Source organism: Amphibalanus amphitrite, unplaced genomic scaffold, assembly GCF_019059575.1.
Source record: "Amphibalanus amphitrite isolate SeventyFive unplaced genomic scaffold, NRLGWU_Aamphi_draft 000400F_arrow, whole genome shotgun sequence".
Taxonomy (NCBI): Eukaryota; Metazoa; Arthropoda; class Thecostraca; order Balanomorpha; family Balanidae; genus Amphibalanus; species Amphibalanus amphitrite.
Genome location: NW_024881894.1, coordinates 485,197 through 512,082, shown reverse-complemented (window position 1 = coordinate 512,082; position 26,886 = coordinate 485,197). Strand labels below are relative to the sequence as shown.

Below are 26,886 nucleotides of genomic sequence, written 5' to 3'. Positions count from 1 at the left end.
ATGCAAGTTACAACGTTTCGTAACGTTTTAGTTTTATTGGCTCGCCCATCGACAAAAAAGGTTTATTTATCATAACTGCTGCACGTTTTGCAGTTTGAAACTTCAACTATTTCAGCTAGGTACCAGTTCATGACTCGTGAAGATAGTTGAAACTTGAAATAGACATTAAAAAACTGCTCTATCCTTGGAGGAGACGGACACACAGTTACCATGGAGGAGTACGCCCCCCCCCCTTCAGACCGCCCTCCACGGCTGTGACTGGTGTTGTGACCGTCTGGCCGGAACAGAGCAGTGTGATCAGGGATATGGATGGGTTAGTCCCGGCGATAGAGAGGGCGGATGGTATCTCATTTGTTTGCACGCCACCCATGAGCACCGGACGCTCCCCTTTCTAACGGTATGACAGCCCTGGAACCCATCCAGCAGCCCGGGCGGTGACGACCCATCAGCACATTGACGGCTCCCCAATGTGCAGAGGCCGCGGCTGGCGCTCCAAGAAGCGCGGCGCCATCCGGTCCTTCCGTGCCCTTTGATAGTCGCCGCCTTCCGTTCCGGGCTGAGATCGGGCCTGTGACGTCATTTGGTGTGACGTCAGAGCGGCGGCGGCGGAGCGGAGGCGGCGGAGGCTGGGTCCGACGGCAGTGAGTGCCGAGGTCGCTGCAGGGGGAGGGTGTGTCGTGTGGCCGTGCCGTCTGAGCCGGGTTAGCGCGCGATACAGAGGTACCGGGTGGGGCGGCGGACGCAGTGTCGGCTGCCGATGGTCGAGGTCAGGTCAGGTCACCGGGTCAGGGCTGCGGCCGCACGGTGGCGACTCGGTCCGCCGCGCCAGGTCAGCTCCGATGTGAAGGCCGAGATCCAGACCAGTCCCGCGCGGGCCAGGATGGCAAGGAAGGTGGGTGAACGAGCCTCATCCTACTCCTCATTCCACTGGAGGACGAACAGACTCGCTGGAACCCGCTGACGGCGACCCGCCACGAGACACTGCCGCTTATCTATCTTACTGTGTTCTATGTGGCCTTAGACGGACACGAAGGCACCATATGGCCAGCATGTCGGGATAATAGCGGTCTTTACCTGCCATATTGGGATAAAAGCACGATTTTTATCAACCCACCGTCAGTTCATCTCAATGGATCTATCTTCTTTAATAACATCAGACCTTTACGATTTTTATTATTTCCATTTTTTTAGATAATTATGCCCGCTTCGGATATCGATTTAAATATGTTCGAGGGAAGAAACCGTCATAATGATCCTAAACCTATGGTTTTTAGGATTATCTTGCAGCTATTGCCCTTCGAATACCTCTAATCCATATCTGATGTTTCACACTGAATATTGATCGCTTTAATCCCCGTGTTAACTACACAGCACCAACTTTCTCATAGCGTATCGAAATACGGAATTCCATGGTTCCATCCGAGATGGAGTGCTCGGCGAGTCTTTCCATCATTTAACCTACAGTTATTTGGATATCGATCCATAGAGCAAAGCCGAGAGCGTTTAAACGTTTAAGTTTCTTTGCAAGTGATATTTACCGTGTGGATAACTGGGTACCCGAGCGCACCTCGTTTGATTTTGTCCGTCAGTCTACGCACACTAAACACCAATGCATTAGGTACCTGATAATGAAGTTAAAATATGCAAAGGCCACCTGTTTTGAGACTCGCTATGTTACCAGTATAACGCCTTTTGTGGCGACTAACGGAGCGAGCGAGAGGGTGGGCCTTGCACGTGCGAAATTGCGAGGGGGTACCTCCAACTGACTTGTGCACGGCACCTTACTAACCGGTCTCTAGCGATGTGCCAAATTTGAGCACAATCGGTCCAGCCGTTCTCGAGATCTGGAAGCGGCACCCTGCACGTGCGCACGTGCAAAATGGGTCCCAACTGACTTGTGCACGGCACCCTACTAACTGCTCCGTAACCGTGTACCAAATTTGAGCGCAATCGGTCCAGCCGTTCTCGAGATCTGGAAACGACCCCTGCACGTGCGCACGTGCAGCAGCACCCCAACTCTGGCACATGGATATGCATTGCCTAGTGGGTGCCTACCTACATGCCAACTCTCAGCGCAATCGGCCCAGTAGTTACCGAGATATTGCAACAATTCCTGTATGTTTGAGGCAGTCTTGCAATGCAATCCAGCCATCCAAGAAACTTTGCGCGAGACGTTTTCTTGGATGGTTTTCTTGGATAGCTTGATTTCACCGAGGGCTTCTGTTTTAAAGAAAATTTGTAAGTTTTGCTGAACTCATTCACTAAGTAATTTGTAAGTAATACTGTAAGTAATACTGCCAGTATTTCAGTATTTAACGTGTAGTTAATGTTACTGTATTTTATTTAAGCATATTTCGGCCTTTTTTAAGCAAATAACGAACGATATTAAGAAACATACAGGAAATAATATCTAGGACTCTACCGCGACGAAATATTTCTATCTCGAGTTTTCAAAGAATTTCATGCACTCGGCCAAGGCCTCGTGCATGAAATCCTTTGAAAACTCTCGATGGAAATATTTCGTTTTCGCGGTATCGTCCAAGAATGTATATTACAAAAGTGACACCTCTTGGTTTTGCACGTGGCAGTGGCACGTGCATAAGGGGTCACCCACATGCATCGGGAATAGTGCAATACTTGGTAGAAGGAATGAAGCTACCCTACAAAAATTACCGCATGTAAATCGGTCAAGTGGTTGCTGAGATATAAGCCTCGCAAAAGCGTGGGCCGGCCGGCCGCTCATACTCAGAAATTTCCGTTAATCTAAGGAAAGACTACGCTCGCTTCGCTCGCTCCGTAATAAGAAAATATCAGCGATTAGTTTGGTAAGAAATAACACGTTTACTTTTTTGGACGAAATGAGTCATGCGGCACGTTAAACTTTCGATCCGAATTATCACCGGTGAACCGGGTGCGGGCAAGGTGGGTCCGTGATGTCATTCGCAATAAGCACTGCTTAGCGGGGCACCCGGGCCCATAGCCAACCATTTATATATTCGGACAAAATTTCTTTTAAAAAAAATCTTGTTAAAGGGACGCTCCCACCCTCAAAAAAGTTCATGAGTTGACATAGAAGTGATATCCCGTGGTTCAGAAAGATCAAAATGAATATCTACCAAATTTCACCGAAAAAATATTCACTAGTTTTCAAGATATTATACCTACTTTTAGTTTCGTTTCTTTTTTGGGACCTTCGCTGTTCCTACGACGTCATTTGGAAGCAATAATTTGGCATCCTAAAAGTACGGCAGATGTTGCTCGCAACAGTATGTACCTACCTACAGTAGGTATATACCTGTATACATACCACTGCACGTTTTACCGGTGGTTTTAGTAAAAGATTTAAAAATCGTATCTCCGCTGACGTCACAAATTCTAAGGGGGCATTCAAATGCATTAGCCCCAGGGGGCTAATGCATTTGAATGCTAAATTTATTTATATATATTTGAATGCAGATTATATATATTATTATATTTGAATGCAGATTCTAGGGCTAGAATCTGAAAACTGCATGTTTGAAATAAGATATCTCAGAATTAATGCAGTTCTCGATGTTGTGAGTGCCCAAACCGGTAAGTGCAAGCCAGCTGGACCCCATTTTAACTCTCTCAGCTCAAAACTAATGGTAAGGTGGAATGGTCACTTTAAAAATGGTTATGTTGGTTTATACTTACCTCTTTGTGCACTTCTCAGTCTACTTAACTTGAAAATTGAAGTTATTAAAAGAATAATTGGTCATAACTGATGACTACTGATATTTAAGGCGTTATTACTACGGACAACTATTTGGTAGGGTTTCTCTAACCCCTTCATACGGAGAAAACGTTCTATGGCGCTGTGACATTCGCTGCACGCTAGCAGCATTTGAAATGAATAACAAAACGGATTTTCATTCATGAAATAGCGTCCGGATTGCTGCAATGCATACAATATACCTGAAAGATCAATTGCGTCGGTATTCATTGCTGAAAACAATAACTTTTTCGGAGAGCGAGCACGGTGACGATGCTGGTTTCTATAACGAACTACTGCTTCTGAAGGACTGCTATAGGACGACCTATGGTAAGACGGGACTGCAAGTAGGAACAGATGGTTTAGGTTATTAGAGAAAGATGCGCTCACTCCTGTCTATTACTAATATCGCCTATGATCCCAGTTATCTGTTCTATATACCGGCTGCGACTGTGACTCTGCGGGCCTGCTGGAGCGGCCATGATGCGGAGATTAGTGGGAAGCCGTGGGGCGACTGACGTCGGTCCAGTCATCCCTCGGATCCGGCCGGTCAGCACGTCATTGGTGGTGAAACCGCCGATAGAGCCGCACAGCGGCGCTCTCAGTCGACTGAGACGCTGTTTGGGCGATCGGCGACGCTATCGGAGACGGCGACAGAACGGCGGCGGGGGACGGAGGGGGACGGCGGGGGACGGCGACACGGCGGCGGGGGACGGAGGGGGACGGCGACACGGCGGCGGGGGATGGAGGGGGACGGCGACAGGGAGGCGACCGGAAAGGAGGCTGAGGACGGCGCCAGGGAGGCGACTGAAGACGGAGCTGGGAGGCGACTGGATCAGATATCAGATGGTGCGGGGGGAACTGAATTGCCAGGTGGAAAGTGATTGCCGAATGGTGACGGCAAAATTACAAGGAAAGGAAATCCAAAACCCAGGTAGCTCTGGAAAACAAAGCGAAGTTTGACTTGACAGACATGCTCTTCTAGTATCTATTGGTATTGCACAAGCTTCATGGTACAATACAGCTGGAACTTCAGGAAACGTTACTCATTACTGTCAGAACATGAGGGGACGATTCAGTTGGGACGAGGAAGAGTGGATCTAGTCTGACGTAAGACGGGAGGCGTTCATAGCATAAGTCATGAACATTTTGCGTCAGACATCACCATAACTCGCGTGGCCTGCGTCGCAGTCTGTAGCGAGCCCTGCTGTTCTCCGTTCGCTGTGGCGGCGGTGGTTCGCCGAGCCTCTGTGGTGCACCCCGCTCTGACGGACTGCACGGCCGCGCTGCACCGCTCCTCCCTGTTATCGGGGACACAGCGGCAGGCAGGGGACACCGCCCGCCGCTCGGGTGGTATGTCATGTGGCTACAAGGCTCCGCGCAGGCCATTCCTCGCCGCTCGCCATACACTCGTGTTTATTTATCTAATCTAATTCAAATAAGCCGTGCGATGCCGGTCTGCGGTCATTTTTACGGCCCGCCTGACCGGGCCGGAGGGGTCTGCTGCAGCCGACAGGTCCTCAGACCGGTCTGCGGCGGCTCCTCCCGGGTCGGAGTGGTCTTCTGCAGCCGATGGGTCCTCAGGTGGCTCCTCCCGGGCCGGCCCTGGGCTCGGCCGTCCACTGCCGCCCACTGCACGTCTGCTGCCTCAGGGCCTTCCCACCAGAGCTTCAGAGCAGAGTCTGAGGATAGCGACGGCATCTCTTTCCTCTACAATTTCAGACTGACCTGAGTTGACTGACTGACCTGAGTTGGAACTTCGGGTGACTGTCTTTAACCGAACTCGTCAGCCAGCTCCATGGATACCTAGTGATCGTTTGTCTTTTGTCAATGACATGCATGTCATGTCAGTTGGCCTTTGAAGAGTAATCAGCGGCTGTCTCTAACCAGACTGTCTCAAACCAGTGGCTGTATCTAACCACTGGCTGTCTCTGATCAATGACTGTCTGACCAGTGCAGTGGCTGTCTCTGGCCACTGGCTGTCTCTGATCAATGGCTGCCTCTGACCACTGCAGTGGCTGTATCTGGCCAGCGACTGTCTCTAACCAGTGGCTGTCTCTGACCACTGATCTGACCCGTTACAGTCTAATCCTCCCACCCTCTGTCGGGCGCCCCACTGCGCTGGCCTGTCAGCCCGGCGCCGGTCCGCCGCACGCTGCTTATTGACGCTAGCGAGCCGCCTCTCTCTGTCCCATGCCTGTCATCGAGCACCGCCCGAGCCGCCCGGCCGCTCATCGAGCCGCTAAACAATGACATAACGGCAGTGGCCACTGACTGACACGGAGCAACTCTCCGCTGTGAGGCCCGACGGCGCAGTATGGATGGGTCAACATGAACATTAAACGTGACATTCGAGACGACTTACTGGGTCAGAGCAAACAATCCTAACTCGCCAGTTCTGCAGTGAGTGACGTTCAACAATTGAATTAATGATCCTTAGACGTTGTCAATAAAGAAACAACGGCAGCTGTCTGCCAATGTATGACCATTCTCAAGGATTGGCAGCCTCCAAATCCTCTGCCTTTTTATATAGGCCATGGTACGCCGTACGGTGTCCCATGACTTACGTCATTGTCCGCGGCCACAGCCCACACAGACACTACAGATCCGTTATAACGGCTGTCCTTGTGTCTGCACAACCCACAGCTCACAGACAGGACGCCGTGACTCGTCCAAACGACCTCCTCTTCGTACAATGTCAGAGAACGCTGACCCAAAAAAAGGCAGCGACATATCAGCAAATATACCACAAGTAAATAGAATACGGATAGAAGTAGCGATGGCACAGCAGCAGCAGCAGCGGCAGCAGCAGCGGCAGTGAAGCGACTCTTGCTGCGACTCGGTGTCCGTTGCGCAATGGCGCGGCGCCATTCTCGTCTCCACGGAGCAGAGACGCGGCCACGGGCGCCGCCAGCGGCTGGAAAAGCTGATTGCGCGTGATTAGCTGCGGAGATTAGGGCGGCCGCCGGTGGCCGCCGGCGGCAGCGGCAGGTGTCCGACGGGCCGGCGTCGGAATGTAGGCAGCGGCCCGCTGGCGGCCCATAGGCAGCGCCCTGCTGGTGGACTACAGGCAGCCGGGCCGAGACGTCTCAGGTCGACTCTGCCACCGGGCAAATGATCGAGTCTCTCTCTCTCTCTCTCTCTCTCTCTCTCTCTCTCTCTCTCTCTCTCTCTCTCTCTCTCTCTCTCTCTCTCTCTCTCTCTCTCTCTCTCTCTCTCTCTCTCTCTCTCTCTCTCTCTCTCTCTCTCTCTCTCTCTCTCTCTCTCTCTCTCTCTCTCTATCTCTCTTTCTCCCTCTCTCTCTCTCTTACTTTCGCATGATCATTAGATTGAATAGTAACGACAGCAGCAGTTCAAGTTTCAGATTATGAGAAGGTTGTCTGTAATGCCGAACTCAATGTAAAAACCATGATCCCAAATGGCAGTGATGCTAAGCATGATCTTTTACATCGTGGCTATAAATAATGGCTGAATTCGTTTAATATCATAAGATTATTTGTAACTGCGGGAGCTTTTCGATTTGGTCATCACGGCCCCGTTGGCCTAGATAGACAGACTACTAGTGGTGTCAATCGGAACTTGAATCTTCGGAATTCCGATTTTGTCCAGTGTCCAATTCGGAATTCGGTTGGACAATGGCAGCAGGCTTTGGACAACTTTGGACAATCGCTTGCTACACCTCAGCATTTTTAAAAAGTAGTCGTGTGAACATTGATTGGCTATTAGAAAGCTCAGCTTTCGATATGATTAACACTTTTGAGCTTGTAACGGTACATGAAAAGCAAATTAAATAACAGTGTTGAGTGCATACTATTGCGTAGGTGTCGGACATCTTTGGACAAATGGCTGGCTTGGACATTTTTGGACGGACAATCGACGTAAGCATTGGACATTGGACGGACTTTGGACATGCGTTTTCTGAAATTGACACCACTAGACAGTACATACATAGTTAAATGTGGACCTAGATTTAAACCCATTTCGCTTAGGTCTTTAATCTATTCACCGAACTGATTAACATATTTCGTAAACACCATACAGTTTAAAGAAGTTTTGAAGATAACCGAGCCCTGAATTGATAATATAGCTAAAACTGTTGAACTAAATTTAGAACACGTTAAATGCTCTAGCAAGAGAAATATGGATTCGAAAACTTTTGATCACATGGTGTATAATGTATATTGCGATCGGCTTTTTAACGAAAATCATCGTCTAATGCAAAACAAAAAAGCTGCAGAAATCACCAGAAGAACATCATTATATAGATACAACTGATACAGATAGATAAAAAATGTATCTCACTTCGAATAGCTGTCTTTGGCGCTATTAGCTGCTTAGCTGTCATGGCTAAAGACGTGCACGATTTATCTGATGGTAGGTATAAAATCACCAATCAGGAGTGTGACCTGAGAGGTGTGACTAGTCAATTTTGACTGCCGGGACCAGTAAAGTAGGGTTCCTATGGAGGGGCGTGGTGGGGTCCAGTGGAGTGTGACCGACCAGGGGTGACCTGCAGGGTGTAATCAGTGCCTCTAACTGCTGATGCAGTGAAGTGCGCCGTCCGTGAGGCGCCAATCCCCGCCCCGGTCCGTCGCCCCGATATACTGACCCGCCGCGCCGTCCGAGGTCGAAATAAACAGCGCCCCCGCTCCGGCGTACCGCAGCATCTAACAGCGCCGTCAGTCACTGGTCACTGCGGCGGGCCGCCAATCGGCTCCGCTGGTACCCTTACAGGGGTACCCACGGAGCAGGGTATATCGCAGCATCTAACGGCGTCGTCAGTCATCTCATTGGTGACCACTGCTGACCGCCAATCCGGTCCGAGATTCCCGTACAGGGGATCTGTCGCAGCAGCGTACGATGGTTATGGGGAGACCATACAGCGTCTTTCCCTGCAGTATGGATGGTCATTGGCCAACATATGCCGACACTCAGAGCAAATTCAGAGATCGGTGGATGAAGTCCCAAAGTCCTGTGGATGCCTGGGTATGTATGAGCATCCGGTCATCAGGGTTTATCGTTACCTAAGCATGATCGAATAGGTGCGGCAATAAGGTTTGCTGATTATAGCCTGCAATCATATATAAATCAATTAGGTCACAGTAGTGGCAGACTGGTGGGTCCGTCAATACCCATAGGTCAATAAGGTGAGAGCCTGTACACATATATCAGTAGACGTTTACTGAATGACCAGTCAAATGTCCTTCTCAGACCAATGCGAAGGCACTGGAAAGCCACACAGGCAGTGGGCGATGGAGCCTCAATCATTGTCGATGTCAGCGTTAGTTTATTGATGTAAGCTTGCATTGTTTTTAGAGGACAGGCTACGCTGCAAACAGTGTATATTTTTATCCCAGTCCCGTCTCCTCATGTCCGTTCTAACATTGACAAGCGCAGCCGGAGCACTGTGATCATTGTCAATCATGGTCAGCATTCAAATTAAATAATATTTCTATGGCGCTAGCCTCTGATCAATCAAGTACCCACCCTCTGATCAATCAAGTACTTACGGGACACAAAACTTATGTCCCGTCTTTTTTCAATTTGTTGCTTAGGCTGGGGGGATCCGTGCTATCGTAAGTTATATCGGACGTGGCTGCGAAACTTCTCTCGGTACGAAACTTCTCTTGATCGGAAGAAAATCGGAGGGATGAAAAAGAAAGAGCGGCAAATCGGAGCTACGTTGTACGTAAGTTGTTTCGCAGCGTTTAAATGCCAGTTTTACTACGATTTAAATGTCAAGCAGATCAGCTGACCTCGTAGTACCATGTCGATAAGGTCGAATTCCCCATACGTCTATAGTGTAAAAGTGACCCCTATTGCAAATGGGCTGTCAGGGACATCTCCTCCTCTGTAAATTTGGAGGGATCATGTGTCGGCATTCCCACGTTCGTTTCGGAGTCCATCTGTTCCATTTGGAGCCCGTCAGTTGGCGTCAAGAGTTGGCGCAGCGAGCGCCCCGAAGACTGCGTCTGCGCACGAGGCTTCGCGATGGAGGAGTATTTTGACGAAATCGCCCTCGCTGCAGAAGAAATAGAGGGACTTGTTGAGAAAGAGGAGGCCGCAGTGTGCCGACGACTTTAAACTGTACGCCAACGCCAAGACCAAGGCAATCAGGGGGCGCTCAGATGATCGGGAGGTCTCAATTGATCAGGGACCCACCAGGTGACCAGGGAACCCTCTGATAACCAGGGGTCCTTCCAGTAACCAGGGACTCCTTCAATAACCAGGGGCCCCTCAGTAAACGTGGGCCACTCAGGCTACTGCAAGAGACAGGAGTCCCTTATAACCAGGGACCGGCAAGGTCTCTCAGGTCCGTTTTTGACAAAGCTGTTATTGATGTCATATGCGAGCCCTTTGCCACCAGCAGAGGGCCCTTTCAAGCCTTTTTAGGGCCGTTTAACGTCTCTTGAGTTTCCTTTGAGGCTAAGGGCCTCTTCAGCAGCCGAGGGGTCTTTGAGGCCTTTTTGAGGGCCTCTTAACGTCAGCTGAGGACCGTTGGACGGACGCCATCTGAGGACCGTTTGGGGCCTTCTGATGGCCAGTATATGCCAACTGAGGGCTCTCTGACACCAGCTGAGGGCACGCTGACACCAACTGGGGGCCTCCTGACACCAGCTAAGGGCGCTTTTATATTTGACACGAGCTCAGGGCCCTTTGACGCCCTTTGAGACCTTCTGAGGTCCGTTTGACGCCAGCAGAGGACCCTTTGGGGTCATATGAGGGCCCTTTGCTGCCTTCTAAGCGGCCTTTGAGGCTTTTTGAGGGCCGCTTGACGCCACCTGAGGACCGTTGCGGTTGGACTCCAGTTACGGACCGTTTGAGGCCTTCTGATGGCCATTTTGCGCCAACTGAGGACCGGGGGGCCCTCTGACACTAGCTGGGGGCCCTCTGACACCAGATAAGGGCCCTTTAAGGCCTTCTGAAGTCCGGCTAACGCTAGCGGAGGGCCTTTTGAGGCCAAATGAGGGCCCTTTGAGACCTTATAAGGGCTCCTTGAGGCTTTTGAGGGCCGCGTGACGGCATCTGAGGACCGTTGTACTCCAGCTGACGACCGTTTGAGGCCTTCAGATGGACTTTTGGCGCCAGCTGAGGAGGGCTCACTGACACCAGCTGGGGGCCCTCTGACACAAGCTAAGGACTCTTTAAGGCCTTCGGAGGGTCGTTTGACGCGAGCTCAGGGCCCTCTGACGCAGGTTTAGGGCCCTTTGACGCCCTTTAAGGTCTTCTGAGGTAGGTTTAACGTTGGCTGAGAGCCCTTTGAACCCATCTGAGGGCCCTTTGAGGCCATCTTGTGGCCCTTCATTTGGCCATCTGAGGGCCCTTTGACACCAGATGAGGGCCATTTGGCGCTAACCGAGGGCCCTTCGAGACCATCTGAGGACCCGGTGAACCCATCTGTGGGCCCTTTGAGGTCTTTTGAGGGCCATTGAAACTTCACCACAATACCCCTGGCTGCGCTACTGGGCATTTATGGACTCGTATGGGCCTGCTGGGGAACGAGATGGGCCCTCCCGGTCTTTTTAATCATTATTTCAGTTCATTTTACATGGTCTTCGGCGGTCTAAAGATTAGGGGCCCCAACTCGAATGGGGGGAGGCCCGTGTGCCCTCTCCTGTGTGTGGCCTTGCCGACACTACACCGCTTCCCCTCCCTCCGCCATAAACGCACCGCTGCACTGCTAGGCGCCGACAAATACGGACCGGCGCCGCAACCGGCTCCCCCGCGGCCTGCCTCGCGTTGACATAGCCCTTCCCGAACACCAGTGTAACCCCCACGCGGCCTAGGTATCGCCGCGCCCACCTGTCCGCGGCGCGGCCTCTGATAGCGTATCGGATCATTGATGGTGCGATACATGTTCTGGTCAGATTTTCGCAATTAACGCGAAAAATTGCCCAGAACATTTTTTAAATTTCAAAATTGAAAAAAATAATTACAAAAATGACGTGAAAGTGACCGTTTTCAACGTGTAAATTTAAAACGCTCTAGCGCAGCCATTTTTGAAGAAATCGACTTCAAATTTTGCACACGTGTTCATCAACCATATTTGTTTAACATATATTTCGGTTTTGTGAAAATTTTGAAAATTTCTTATATTTTTCTCTTGAGAAAGAGGTAAAGCTTCGCTACGATCGGCCTTCCGATCGACCGAGAAGATTCGTAAAGTTAGTTCGTATCTTCACCATTTGCGATACAACTTGCGTATCTACTTAGCCTACGATGTGATGGATCCCTCCAATATCTGTTCCGATTCAACTTACGTTTGATCGCAACTGCGAGGTGCCTTGCGATCACATGGATCCCCCCAGCCTTAGTGTTTAAGGAATGGCCCATGTCCATTTTTCGAAATAGAGCCTTTCTCTAACCACGCGCTGAAATCCCACGCAGTGGCAAAGTCTAGTCCGCGGTATAGGTCCTTATATATCCAATATCACTACAGAACGAACTAGGTGACCACCAGACGCGTCCACCGTTCTGCGGTTCTGTTCTGATGGTCGCCGAGCGCTAGCCGCAGTGGGGACGGCGCCACCGGTCTGGTTCCGCTGTGACCAGGATCATGTCCTGGGCACTGACGCCCTGTGTCTGTCGACACGGCTGCTGACAGCCGCTCTCCTGAACAGGCGTCTGAACAGGAACCAGCAGCAGCCGAGCGTACCACTGGCCGAGGCTTACCTCACTGCACCACTCGGCCGGCAGAGACGAACATCTGTAAACGCGTTTGAAGTGGCTCAAACTCCAAATGTTGTTTTTTGTTCCGTCGATCTAGCGTGACCACTGACCAGCGATTGGCAGGAGGATAAACAGTTGAATTGATTGCTGTCATGGATCATGTTAGGGATCTATGAGACAAAGATTTCCTTATCCATATACGGCTGTAGACGCTTCTGTGCAGTAACCGTCTAATGTCCCTCGTCCTGGGTCGGGCGAGACAAACATTGTCTTAGCTGCAGCCGCAGCCGCAGCTTTTGAACCGAAACACGACCGGGCTTTACCTACAGGCACTAACAAAATGATGCAATGTCGGGCAACCCGTGAGAGCAGTTTACATCGTGATTCATCCAAATCGATAATTAGAGCCACCGCTGATAAAGCTGGCGCCAGTTTTAATCGGACAAATCGGCGCGGTGCCGGTGCCACTCTGGCGATACTATTTACGCTACACGTTATCGGTGATCTGTCAATGATCTCAGATCGGAACTGGCGGCGGGCGCCCAGACGCGTCACGGTCGGCTTACACCTCTCCGGCCGAGGGTCGCGTTCCCCGGCCTGCTGTTTTGTGTGACAGATTGATCTGGATTGGTGACGTGGCAGACTGATCTGGCTGGCTGATCGGCAGACAGATGGCAGACTGGGCTGGACGGGTCGAGGGACAGACAGACGCAGGCCCGTCTGTTTGGCACTGTTATCGTACGTGCAGCGGTTCGGGCGTGGTCAAACCCACCTCCGCCAGCAGACTTACCGTAACGGACACAGACGGAGACTTTCAGCCTCTCGGAGATCAGAGACAGAGACCGTCTACCTCCACAGAGCACAGAGACAGACAGAGACTGGAGCTCTACTGCGATCAGAGACAGAGACCGTCTACCTCCACAGAGCACAGAGACAGATAGAGACTGGAGCTGTACTGCGATCAGAGACAGAGACCGTCTATCTTCGTAGAGCACAGAGACAGACAGAGACTGACTGGAGCTGTACTGCGATCAGAGACTTTCAGGCCGTGCACCTCCACCGTGCATTCTACACAATGCAGACAGAGACTGCCCAGGAACAAAGACCATTCTCGATACCGCCTGAGCAGAGAGCTTTGCCCTGTTCCTGGATGGCAGATGCTGTCCATTCTGTAGTCTTGAAGACAAAAGGTAGAACATTTGCTGGAAAACAACCAGTCACTTTTCTCGGAATCGGACCTGTTGCAACGAGAATAACGCACGCTCTTTCAGGAGGCACCCGTGCATTGCGCAAAGCAGCCTTTCTATGTAGATTGGATTCCACGGAGAAATGTGAGACCGCATTCAGACCTTCCAGTCTGTGGAACGGCTATTTGGCCTCATCTCAGCGTCCCTCTGCTCGTTGTCTGTCCTCTGTCCAGCTGCACATACGGAGTATGTGCCTCTGACCTATCCCTGTATTTATTTTCTGTCTTTACACGGACTGGGTGTCTGTGCTCCGTGTCGCTGTTCCGGCGACCCGCCGTCTCCGGAGCAGTTGTTTGTCGACGTCCGGCCGCGCGTCTGGTCTGTCTGGGACCTGCGGGTTACCAGCCGCCGCACTGTCGGAACGTCGCCGTCTTCTCCCCGGCACGCAGCCGCCGGGAGAGGGCTGGGGCTTAGGCTGACAGCTTGGAGCTCCGCCCGGAGGATAAGAGGGACAACTGTTGCAGTGTCTTCGACTGTTGGCTTCGATATGAGTGGCTCAGAGAGGCAGCGCCGATTACGACAGCTCTGACACATACTGACAGCAATTCGGGTGGTATTTGTTTAATGTCCAGAGCCGGTTTGCGATTAAGCTGCCTAACTCACTGTCATATTGCTGTTGAGAGAGGACCTCTCTGTCTCCCAGCCACAAGTGACGGTCGCATTCTCCGTGTGGCTGGTTCAGTGTGGATCTAGCGAGACTGCTGAAGGCTGAACCGAGGGTGTAGATCGCCGCTCACCTGTCAAAGGCCAGCGGGATGGGAAAGGTTTTAGCACAGTTTCCAGCTAACTCTCCAGGCGCAAAAGGCCTATCGCTGTGAAATATGCCATCCCGCTGATCTTAATTCATGAAGCTGAAAGCAGGCATTGTATAAGTGCTCTACTTTCACGAATTGTTCGAATCACAGCACTGTCAGCCTTTTCTAAAGAACCGCGCCGGAGGGCCGCTTTTTGTGGCTGGTGGTGCCATAATTACAGCATTTCCCGTCGGCCGCTGACCCAGTGGGCTGAAGTCTGGCAATCATGGAGCTGACCCCGGGCGCCACTCGGCGCCGCGCCGAGTCTCGGCGGCGGTTCGGCGTGACTCGACCGTTGTGTGGCGCCTGCCTCTGCCGCCGCGCCGGTCGGCCGGCCGGGTGCTGCGGCGGCCGTCCGACCGTCCCACGCGCCGCCCGCGGCCAGCCGCCCGGCGCTGCCGCTGACCCGCCGTGCCACGCGCCCCGCTCAGTACGGCCTTGGCCGTCTCTCTCTCGCTCGGTCTCTGTGCGTCGTAGATTCGCTGCGCCGCCCGCTGCGTGCGGCCCGCAGCGCTGCCACCCCCGACAGCGATTCGAAACTCCTGGCTCGTTCTCCGTACCGGACCTGCACGTCACAGCCACCGGAGGCCGGACTACCATACCGCGATCCATTATTATTGATTTACGGCTCATGACTTTTGGCGTAAGCTGAACTACGGGACCTCAATCGTGTTAAGGCTAAAACGTCATCCCGGGACTCTATTCCAGATTTTGGTCCAATGCGCTGATACAAACTTCCTGCCTCAGTGCTACTGCACTGTCCTGGCAACAAGACGTCCTTATCTTCGCGTGTCCTCTTGCTACCATAGCTACAGCTGCTTAGAACTGCACCAAGATATGCCTCCTTATTCACTCAATATAGAATGTTTCATATGCTGACGAGTGACGTCAACAATACATGATTGTTTTACTACGACCGAACCATCTTCTTATATTTGGGAAGATGTTTTCGGCGACCGTATGTTCTTATTTCATGTTTGCACACTTGCAGCCACGATTCGTTTCACGCATAGGTATCGCGGTTTAGCGCTGCGAGGGCCCGTGTCAGCCGTGCCAGCTCCGTGTCGGCTCCGTGTCGGCTCCGTGTCTGCCGTGTCAGCCGTGTCAGCTCCGTGTCGGCCGGCGCCGTCACGGCCCGGCCCTCCCTCGCCACCGCCGCGGCAGCCGCTCCATCCGCATTCTTTGTGCGCGCCGGCGCCGGCGCGGCCTTGTGCTGCCGACATTTACAAACCAAATGGCTGGCCCAGCTCGATTGTCGGGTGGGCGGCGCCGAGCGGTGGCTCATGGCGAGCTGTCCCAGGGCTGCGGGAGAGGGAGAGGGACGAGAGAGAGAGAGAGAGAGAGAGAGGGGGGGGGGTAGAGGGAGGAGGGAGGGAGAGGCGTGTACCGGGCAGGACAGTGCGTGGTAGTGACTACCTAATGCTGCCTGCCATTGGGTCAGTGACCTCGAGACCAATGTGTCTGACGGCAAAGCATTGGTCTACTAGTAAAGATTTGGTGACAAGATAGCCGGTACTCGGTAGGGTAGTCATGTCAGCTCGGTATCAGTGCTCCGAAAGTTGCAAAACATATGCTATGGAATAGATGAATATCTTCTCATCCTTTCCTGAGCTTATCGACTCTCTTGAGCCATATGATCTGAGCTTTTACGTAAGTGGATACCATACACAGTTAGGTTCCAATGTCCAATGTGAAAAGAATCCGAATCAATGGCAACCGTTTGGCTCTGGACAGGGACCGCGCTGTGCTATGAAAGGCTGCTGACTAACTCGCTGGCATTTTGGGACATGTAACAGAACCCATGACAGTCGAGTGTCGGTCGTCCTTGCTCGGGTCGGGCCGAACGTACACGATAAACGGTACCAAGAACATGGTGTCATGGTGTGAAAAATGTTTCGTCAGAACGGAAGTACTGCAGCGGAGAACGAACGGTATTCAGCCAATGTGTGGTTTACACAGAGGCGGCGAAGCTCAGGGCATTACATGTCCCTAGCGGGAGAGAGACTATAAGCTGCTCTTTTCGAGTTCTCTCTTGCTGCTTGCTCTCTCCTCTCTCTCTCTCTCTCTCTCTCTCTCTCTCTCTCTCTCACTCTCTCTATCGTCTCTCACGCTCATCCTTTCTCCTTCTTTCTCTTTTCTCCCTTTTGCTTCTTTTTAGACTCGCTGCCTCAACTTCATCTTCTCTTTATATACTGCACAGTTTATTCATCCTTTAACGCTTGCGACGTAAATGGGTGTTCTTTCCGGTAGATACGTAAAGCAGCAGTACGAATTACGAAACGCAAGACGATGTAGCAGATGCATTGCTCGCATGCCATCACCGTTGAAAATTGAAATAGTCTGTGTCAGACCACTTGTTGCTCGGGTCATCAAATACTGCCCTGACCTGTGCAGACAGATACCGCGTTTACCTTCAGTACCTAACTGACCGGCTAGCTGTCGGCGGTTCCTCTCTCGAGGACGTCTCCACTCAGTGATGTCCGCTCAGTGATGACTCTCTGACTCAGACTCCCGGCGACTGACTGGCCGGCCAGGCAGCCTGTCTCGACAATGACTCCCTGACTCAGACTCCCGCTGACTGACCGGCCGGCCGGCCAGGCTGTCTGCGGAGCGATGAGAGCGCCCTGTCCCCGCTCACCGCTCGGTAAACACTCGGCGGTCTGCACCGCTCGGAAGGCCTGGAGCGCAGGCGTATCTGAAGTAATCCGAGCCCGGACCTAGCCCGCCGCCTAATTTCGGCCATGTCAAAGTCCGACCGCCGCGCGCGGCCGGCGGTCTGCAGGGCCGGTCCGGGCCGGGGCGGGCCGGGGGCGGCGCAGCAGAGGGCTCACAGCCGCGCCCTTGGCGGACGCCGCCGGATGGTCACGGGCCATCGGAGGCTAGAGACGGGGCGGGGCGCGGGATGGGCCTACCGCCGCGCCATCATACCGAGCGAGAGGTCGGCGGAGACGGGCGTGGGTGGGCTGGAAGGGTGCAGATATCTTCAGCAGGGAGCTTAATAAGCGGCTTCTCTCAAGGTAGCTCAGTAGGTCCCTTTATTTGTAATACCTCTAGCCTGTCTGTTCTTGCCACTGACCTACGCCGTTTGTTCACAGGTGGCTCCTGGGAGGCTTATATGTCTTCTGATTGTCATCACCTGCTTATTCAGAAGTGCAATAGCCGGCGATTTGAAAGGTATGTTGATATACTATCTACTTCCAAGGTTCTGATGCTGGTGGTAAGCATACGATTTCACGTTAGTAAAGGTTGCATATCATGAGATGTAAAGTGGAAACAAATATTGTGGGGAGTCATTCGAGACTAAGAGACATCACCATTCACCAGAAGTAGCAAATAACAATTCTAGTCAATTAGTCCCAGCATCGTAAATGTAGATCCATGCAAAAATAGAATGAAAGGAAGCATATATTGCATGCTGAGAGCCTAACGATTCGTTTACGGACCATAAAGTCCGGCGGATTCGGCCCGCAGCGATACGATGCTCCATGCAGCCGCTGTTGCATGAGGCGACTGATTGTAGTGAAGTGTCTCCGGCGGTATCGCACAAATGGTCACTGGCGCACGATATAAGCAAACAGCGGGTATTCTGCACGCACTGGTGGACGTTACTGTACCGACCGTCAGAACTGTACGCCCGGACGGGCCCGCTCGGTCCGGTGACTGCCGTCCGCAGATTGGAGACTAGCGTACGTACAGTAGGTCTATTAAAAAAGTCCCCAGCACCAGTGGGCGCTGCATTCGCTGAGCCGAACCCCCGTCTGCCTGTCCCATATCGCGCCGGGCTCAGGTCAGGTAGGGTCAGCGGGACCGCTCGGTCCGGCCCGCGGGCGGTGGACGGGCGGCCGGTAACGCTTTCCGCCAGCCAGCTGTAGAATCCAACAAACGGGACGGCCACCGCTCAGCGCAGCGAAACCGGTGTTAAAGAATGGCAGTAGATGTTCATGGCCACAATGATTATGAGATAGTCATTGTTAGCCCGTGCCCCACAGGAATGCCTAGACTCTCACGCCCTGTTGGAGGGGAAATGGGGATTGAGCATCATTCTTTTAACTCAGCTTTGGGCATTTAAGTGGTATTCGAAGTAGCGTCAAAAGTAGCAAAAATAAGAAAAAAATACTTCAGCCAATTTTGGATCGGGTCATAGCCAGAGGTCATGTCACTAGAGGTCATCGATGGTAAAATTTTGCTTAGACAGGGTGCGTTGCGCGCATCGGTGCATTGGTTTTCCTATTTCCATGGAAACATCAACAGACTCGGAAGCTCGCAACGCTAGCGTGGAGCCGAATTCATATCAACCGCCGCAACAATGCAGCAGCGCAGCGCAGCGTGCTGCAGCGCGGGGCCGTGAAACACCGCCCAGGGCTATCCATGTGTCAGGGCAATCCAACCCACGTGATGGGCTCGGCCCCAGCGGCCAGCGGAGCATGAGGTCCAGGACTCCCGCCCAGGCCCCCTGTCTCCCCCTAATTCCTATCATCCTTCCCACTCTGAAATCGACCGAAAGAGCTCAGCCTAACCTAACACAACAATCAGCTCGTTTACCGCTATGTCTGAATAATATTGTCAGATTTAATTAAGGTCAACGGCTTAGCATGTAAATAACAACTGCCTGAACTGCCAGTTGCCACCATCGGTAGGTATTATGAGAAAACCAATTGCTTTTCCACAAACACTTAAAAGTTTTTAGCTTAAAACTTGCATGAAATTAATTTTACCAGCCTCGTGTTCCTCTTATCAAAACGCTTCGAATGAATCAAAAGTTGATCTTTAAAGGTCATTTGAAAAATTTGGCCTATGTTCAAAGACATGACCTGACCAGAAATGTTCATAATGCATAGCAGGATATTAGATCCGTATCGTGGAACTTTACAAACACTTCAGATGATTTCATAACTTAAGCATGTCTATCAAAAATAATTATTACATGGCTCATATGTAAGCTGGATGTGTGAACATGCTTACGAGTATGTTGAACGCAACTGATAATGTTCTGTTGGCCACAATTTCTATATTTAATTTATCCTCCCGGATTTCATATTTTTGTTAATGACACCTTGACGATGTCGAGAAAAAACGCTTAGGAGATTTAACAGCTTGAGATACATTCAGTATAAGGAAGGTTCAAGGGTGCTAGATTCCTTCCGTCCTCGCTATCCTCAGGAAAAACCAATCCGCATCGCCCCTAGTCTTCATGCTTTCCTCTCTGGACTGGAGGTCACCCCACCAGCCAACCAGTAGTTGATGTCGGATCCATTCCAGGACACATAATCCTCTTTGGGTGACCGTTTGGGAGACGGCAGGACCGTGCCGACAGGGCAATCGTCCCACGGGAACAGTCTCGCTTCCGCAGATCACTGTCGCTGGCTCGCACAACCCAATTACTACACCAGAGCATAGTTATGTCATAGCTCTGCAAGGGCCTTTTCAGACCGAAAAAGATGGCCCCCAGCAAAAAAACAATTTTCTCATTCAGTATTGTATCTCAGCACCACATGTTTTCAGAGTGTTTATTATGCGTTCTGTCCAAAAAAGCGCAGTTCAATTCAATTTTCTCCCATTGACTTGAGCGATCTCAAAATTGACCCTGCCTTTCTGTCAACAATGTCAAACTTGCAAAGTAAACGTTTCAAATACATATACTGTTGCCCATTAAAATCGCTGAAAGTTCTGAAGCGATCGGTTAGTCGGTGTATTTAGATATGATGAGCACAGGCACTTTCCTTGAGGTAAGGTCACTTGACGTGACCTGGTGTTATGACCTTGAGTTGAAAGACTTGGGCGGGAAAAAATGGGTCATTTGAAATCTTAAAATGCTAGATTTTAACAATAATTGCAAACATTATCCCGGCCAAATAGTGAGTGAGAAGGGAGCGATTCCCCGACCCCATGTTTAGCTCCTGTAGTTGAGCTAGCTGATAGAGCCTCGCGGAAAAAACGAGCGCTTGCGTCGTTACGTGACGCAGCGACTGGTACCCCATTTTAAAATATTAGTGACCTCTTAGGGCAGGTCAAGGGCCCCTAAGGCATTTGATCGGTTTTTGGTAAAAAAACTAAACGCATCATCGTCATTTCGATACAATCGTGTTTTCTGTTCCCAGACGCGTCGATTTATATGCTTTTTTGTTTAGGTGAAGCAATTTAGGATGTTTACCTCAGGTCAATGTCATGTTAGAGCAACGCAGGTCACGAAGCTGTTGAAAGGAGGACATGTTGCATAACATTTGATTCGGCAAGTCTTGCAAAGTCCATTGATGGCTGTCCCGACTGGCTAGCTCATTTTGATCGGGAATTATTGACGAAGCACTCGTATGACCCTAGTGACGTCATAAATGACGTCACGCAAGGTGACCAATGCAAAAGTGAAGCATTAGACCTTGCCAAGAATGTATGAAGTCACGATTTCATGTGCTTGAGGTATAGTTTCAGATCATTTCCGACGCCAAATTAACAGTTTCCATATTTCCCCATTATGCTTATATGACATTAAGTGAATTGCGGAATGCATCATTTTATAACCGACAACCGTGCAGAGGTTTACCTAATTAAGACATCATAGTTAGGAGTGACCTGACCTGAAAAGGTGGTTGATGTCAAGTGATCCGGCTTGAATGAAATGTAAGGCATGTGAAATGTCAACCTTCTATCATCAGTGTGCTTTGAGCTACCGCAAAAAAAAAATACATGGTGGCGGCATCCACCCCTTCCTCTCGGCCGGCGAGGGTTAAACCTCGCTTCGAATTATTGCAGCTAATGATGCGACCGAAAACAAAGCATTTATCTGTGTCTAAAACGGCTGCTGACTTGTTGGACAAGATCCCCAATCTTAATTCGCTAGATGGGGAAAAAAATACTCGGTATGTGATACATATAGTTATACCCCTCGATTTGCCCTCGCGCTAAGTCTATTCTAAACATCACTGTCGCTTTTTTATCCGAGATGATGTCGCCGCTAAACGGGTTGTTTTGTTTGCTTGCTTGCGTTGAATGGCCATTACGGATTATTAAAGGATTATGATAAAATAGGAATGGGGCAAGGGAGGATATACACTGCAGGTGTTTAATTTAGATCACAAGGGCATCATTTCCGGCATCGTGCAGAGTCATTATCTTCCCCTCCTCTGCACTGCGGCATCTCTGCGCCCCACACACGGCGTCCTCACTCCACGGCCGGCCGCCGCCAACTGACCCACTCGCCGGGCGCCGCGACCTGACCCGTGTCGCTGCCGCGGCCTGCGCAATAGAGTCGGGGCTGGAATCCGGGGGTTCGGCCGGCCGGCCGCCTCTGGAGCGGGGGACTTTTTTAGTAGACCTACTGTACAGTGTGCACTAGCAGCGTGCATCCATCAATGTTCCCTGTGACTTTGGCTGCTGATTGCGGGTAACTTTGATGCTCTTTGTTTGCAATGACATTGGTAAATGATACGTGGAACAGCAGCTTACTTCTTTTAACACCAACAATCAACTATTAGCGAGATGGTTTTTAACATCAGACTTTTTGTGAACGTCATAACAATAGACAAATGTTTTTTTTGTATGTGCTATTTTAAGGAAATTTAAAGGCCCTTTAAAAAGTAACAGTCCTAACATGCATACTCTCAATATTTGTTTACCATTGGTCAGTTAAAATCGGCAGACATGACAATACGCTTACGCTGTATTGAAGCATAAATGATAGCGTTGATGTATCCCTATTCCAATAAACTCGACCAATAGGTGATATATTGGTATATATTATTAATAATAATCTACTAATAATGTACATATAATTAGTAGAATAGAACATGTGTTTAATCAAACAATTATTGAGAGCCTTCAATATCTTTTTTCCGATTTAATCCAAGCTACGCGTATTAGGTGCCAATACAAGCGACCGGCAATATATTGTCTTAAAGAACTGCATGTGATTGTACCGTGTGAGTGTCCTAGGTTCATTTTGCATTGCGCAATAAGCATCATTCCCGACTGACCGATAAGTATGGTCCTGTAGCTTGACCACGAGTGTCAACGTGTGTGGTGTATTTTTGCATTGTGACTAACACCGGCCTGCACGGCTTGTCGGCAGGTCTGGATATCGACTGTTCAAACGAGGGCCAACTGATGGACATCCCGTCCGTCACAGACGACCCGTGCATCACGTGCAGGTGTATGGTGAGTGTGGCTACCCTGGGAGAAATACGGCCAGTTATAACACACATAGTAATAATGTCCCGCACTCCGTCTATGCTCGACTGCATTAGCCGGCGACTTCGATGCCGATGTGAAATAGCACCAGCGTAAATGGCCGGACCGAGTTCCATAGCGATCCACATTATTTTCAGGTGACTGAACGTCGCGATGACCTAAATTAGAGAAAGACATTTCTCTCAGTAACTGGTGTCAGTCCAGTCCAGTCCAGTCCAGTCCAGTCCAGTCCAGTCCAGTCCAGTCCAGTTCAGTCCAGTCCAGTCCAGTCCAGTCCAGTCCAGTCCAGTCCAGTCCAGCCCAGTCCAGCCCAGTCCAGTCCAGTCCAGTTCAGTCCAGTCCAGTCCAGTCCAGTCCAGTCCAGTCCAGTCCAGTCCAGTCCAGTCCAGTCCAGTCCAGTCCAGTCCAGTCCAGTCCAGTCCAGTCCAGTCCAGTCCAGTCCAGTTCAGTCCAGTCCAGTCCAGTCCAGTCCAGTCCAATCCAGTCCAGTCCAGTCCAGTCCAGTCCAGTCCAGTCCAGTCCAGTCCAGTCCAGTCCCGCCCCGTCCAGTCCAGTCCAGTCCAGTCCACTGGCCAGGCCAGGCCAGGCCAGCTTGAACACGCTCCAGTTGCACTGCGGTGTCCTAGTCATCCAGTTACCCGGCTGGTCAGCATTATCGAGAGGATGTTTGAAACGTTCTTAGCTATTTTCATAAACCAGCATGGAACCGCATTAAAGAAGTGACACAAGGAAAAATGTGGGCTCCATGCAGAAAGCTTCGTTCTACCCTCCGTTTTTTTTTTTTTTTAAAGTCTAACTCCGGAATCGATGATCATAAGTCCTAACTGGTCAATGGTCATGGTCATAACTGCTAGTCCTAGCTACCTAGTTCTAACTATTACTATTCATTAACTATTAATATTACTATTACTATTAGTTAATTGTTCATATTACTATTACTTTTAGTTAACTATAAATATTAACTATTAATAACTACTCCTAACACGAACTACTTGACTATCGACTTCAGCCTGATGTCTGACTCCGGATTCCAGCCCTATTAGCTGTTCTCGTACATGCACACCTATAACAACTGTATAAGCGCCACAGGGTTACAACCTCGCTGATTTCTGACCGAACCTGTCCGCAGAACCGGTGGGTCAAGTGTGACCGAGAGGTGTGTCCCATGGCGGACACGTGCCACCTGGTACTGGAGGGACAAAAACTGCGCCCAGACTCCTGCTGCGAAAAGTGCAAAGGTAACCGACCAAATAGGTGTGGGTGACTAGCGCTCTGCCTTAGCATTTGATGCAGCCACAGACCACAGTTGAGTTTTGTTATGCCCACTGAAGCTAAACATTTATCAAATTAGCTGCCGATCATGTCGCTGGCATTACAAGTTATTACAGAGTGCAGACCTTTTACCCTATCGGCACATCAGCGCTCGCCGTCATAGGCGAACAGGGACGACCCAGATAGTGCTGACAGCACGGACAGAGCTACCCAGAACCCGCTGATGACAGGCGCTCAGCACTCAAATAAACAGCATTGACGTGCTTCAAGATGCAATGCAACACTGGGTCTGCCCTGCAGTATTCCTTGGAAAGGCTGCGGAAACCAGAGAAGCATGCAGTTTGTGTCGTGGCGCTGCGGAGCGTCCGGTCGCGCTATATCTGTAAACTGCAGGCTCTGAACAAGCAGTGTCCGGTCTCGCTGTATCTGTAAACTGCCGGCTCTGAGCAGGCAGCCGGAACCGGTCAGCGGGCGGCTGTTCAAACAGATATCCGGCCCCTCTGCGGTTTCAATGGCATCCACCCACCCATCTTACATACCGAGCTATAATTTGTCGGCATGCGCTTACAAACGAATGTGTTTCTGTCCTTTCACAAATTTATGAGAAATCTATCGAATATCATTGTGCAATACGCACGTTTGTGAGAGGCTTTCCCATGAGTTTCCGTTCACCATTTGTTCTGTATGTTTCGGGCAGGCTGTCAGACGGCGGCGGGTCGGTTTTCCGAGGGGGACGCGTGGACAGACCCCAGTGACCCGTGTCAGCTGAATCACTGCTTCAGCGGCGTGGTCACCGTCTCCAAAATCCAGGTAACGACATTGCGTCCCGATGACGGCCTCAGTGTGTGCCGGTTTGTATTTGAACGTCTCTAAATCCCCATCGAGATTGTCCGACTGATTCCGAGTTTTAGGTGTGCAGGTAATATGTTTGCGTACAACCTATGTATACCTACATGTAGCATTTGTGAATATTTGTATGCAATGCTGATTTGTTTTATCAGCTTACGAACTCGTATATCACAAACGTACGCATACAGTACAACCCATTGTTTCCGTAAACGCACTCACCAGCCATCTGTCACGCTTATCACCATAATGCACGGCGTGATGCACGTTTCAGCGTTATGTCCCGGCGTGCTGACGCGTCCCGTCCCCTCTGTCGGCAGTGCCACACGCCGTGCGCCAGTCCGCTGCCGGCGGCGGCCGGACAGTGCTGTCCGCGCTGTCCGGGCTGTCTGCTGTCCGGTCAGCTGCTGGCGCCCGGCCAGAACCTGACCCTGCTCAGTGACCCGTGCGTGACCTGCCGGTGTGGCCGGGACGGCACTCACCACTGCCACCGACAGGTGTGCCCGGCGCTCTCCTGTCCGTACTCGGAGAGCAAGCGGGAGCCGGGCCAGTGCTGCGACAGCTGCACAGGTCAGTATACAGCGGAAACCGTCCGTCTATTAACGGGAAATGTTGTCCGACCACTACATACACAGGTCAGTTCATAGAAAATACCACGGCAGCGTGTAGCGCCTGTGCTGCCGGCGCCACCGCTAACTGTCCGCGATCCTTCCACCCACCCGGTCAGCTCCCAGTCTCTGCAGACCGGGACGGGGCCGCGCCGGCCGGCCGGTCGGTCGCGTGCACCGGTCGCCGGACGATCGGGCGGGGCGCGGCGCCCTCATCACGCCTCTGTGTCTAGACGGCCAATTGAGCGCGCCGTTGAACCAATAAACAGGCTGGTCAGTGGAGCTGGACACAGAGAGGAGCGCCGCGTCCCTGGCCGGCAGACTTCCGCCGGAGAGCCCAGCTGCACCGCCGAGCCGCTGCTCGGTCCCCCTCCCCAGTCTCCTTCCGACCTCGGGGCGCCCTATGACGCGCTGCAACACCCACCCTCCCCGGCCGGCAGGCACGCGACGGATCAAGCCCAGCGACGGCTGTGTGATGGGCAAGCGGCGCTTCTCAGATGGCCAGAACTTCACGCTGGACCCGTGCACGCAGTGCTCGTGCCAGGGCTCGACGAGCGTGTGCGCGCGCCAGAGCTGCCCGGAGCTGGCGTGTCCGCTGGTGCACCAGGTGTACAGTCCGGACCGCTGCTGCCCCGTCTGCCGGCGGCCGGAGCGCGTCCGGCGCGTCTGCCGGTACCTCGGCAAAACCTACGAGGTGAGCAGACTGCAGAGACGAGCGCTGGAGAGCAGGCAGAGGTCGAGCAATAGAGAAACCCAACTCAATGTTATGCTATAAGGACAATAAGTGCAGATCAGAACCGTATAGTCGACTACAGAATGATGTTCCACTTTTCACAGGCAATTATTTGCCTGGAGTGGTAGGCTGTGCCGCATCACAAGGGCTGAGTTTACAAATTATAGCTTTGTCGCAATGCTCACAATCGACACGCTTAATTCCGTGATAAACGGCACAACTTAGCGTTCCGGTCAACTGATAGCTACTGAGGAGTGGAACATCATTCTGTAGTCGACTATACATACGTGCTCGGTAAAGATTTGTAGACTTGAATAGGCTCGGAAGATAAAATTATTGACGTTCTTAGATCGGTGACTGTGATTTGTGAAGAATCGTTTTGCAGTTGCGGTGATGGTCTGATGGTCTGACATCGTGATGGTCTGACGTCCCTCCCTCGCCGTCAGGACGGCGAGTCGTGGCCGATGCGGAACCCGTGCGCCTCGTGCACCTGTTCGGGGGGCCAGCCGCGCTGTGAGTTCCAGATGTGTCCTCCGGAGGGCCCCGACTGTCCGGCCGGCCACCACGCCGCCCGACTGGCCGGACAGTGCTGCGAACAGTGTGTCGAAGACGACGCCGTCTGCACGGTAAGGGTCGAGACTGAGACGGGAGGAGTGTTCCAGCGGCTATTACTGAGCCAATGGAGACTGCAACGTCTTAGCTGCTGCTCATATTAAATGCTTTAGTGAATTTGTCATCCTATCTTTTCCAATGACATTTTTTATTCGTATTTCATAAAACAAGCATGCATTGTGTTAATACC

At 51.4% G+C, this 26,886-nt stretch overlaps 1 protein-coding gene across 2 annotated transcripts in view; it reads left to right on the top strand.

Annotated features, from left to right (window-relative positions):
• Positions 1–625: 625 nt before the first annotated feature.
• LOC122390561 (BMP-binding endothelial regulator protein-like) overlaps positions 626–26,886 on the top strand; it is a 29,733-nt gene continuing 3,472 nt past the window's right edge. Inside the window, exons 1-8 of one of the 2 annotated variants that reach the window (XM_043383644.1) lie at positions 626–892; positions 17,540–17,618; positions 22,507–22,592; positions 23,755–23,863; positions 24,595–24,707; positions 25,064–25,313; positions 25,792–26,045; positions 26,531–26,710. In XM_043383644.1, coding sequence (XP_043239579.1) covers positions 758–892; positions 17,540–17,618; positions 22,507–22,592; positions 23,755–23,863; positions 24,595–24,707; positions 25,064–25,313; positions 25,792–26,045; positions 26,531–26,710 — 1,206 coding nt within the window. In that variant the 5' untranslated portion in view covers positions 626–757. The remainder of the gene's footprint in view (positions 893–17,539; positions 17,619–22,506; positions 22,593–23,754; positions 23,864–24,594; positions 24,708–25,063; positions 25,314–25,791; positions 26,046–26,530; positions 26,711–26,886) is intronic. The other variant, XM_043383643.1, reaches the window with a different exon arrangement.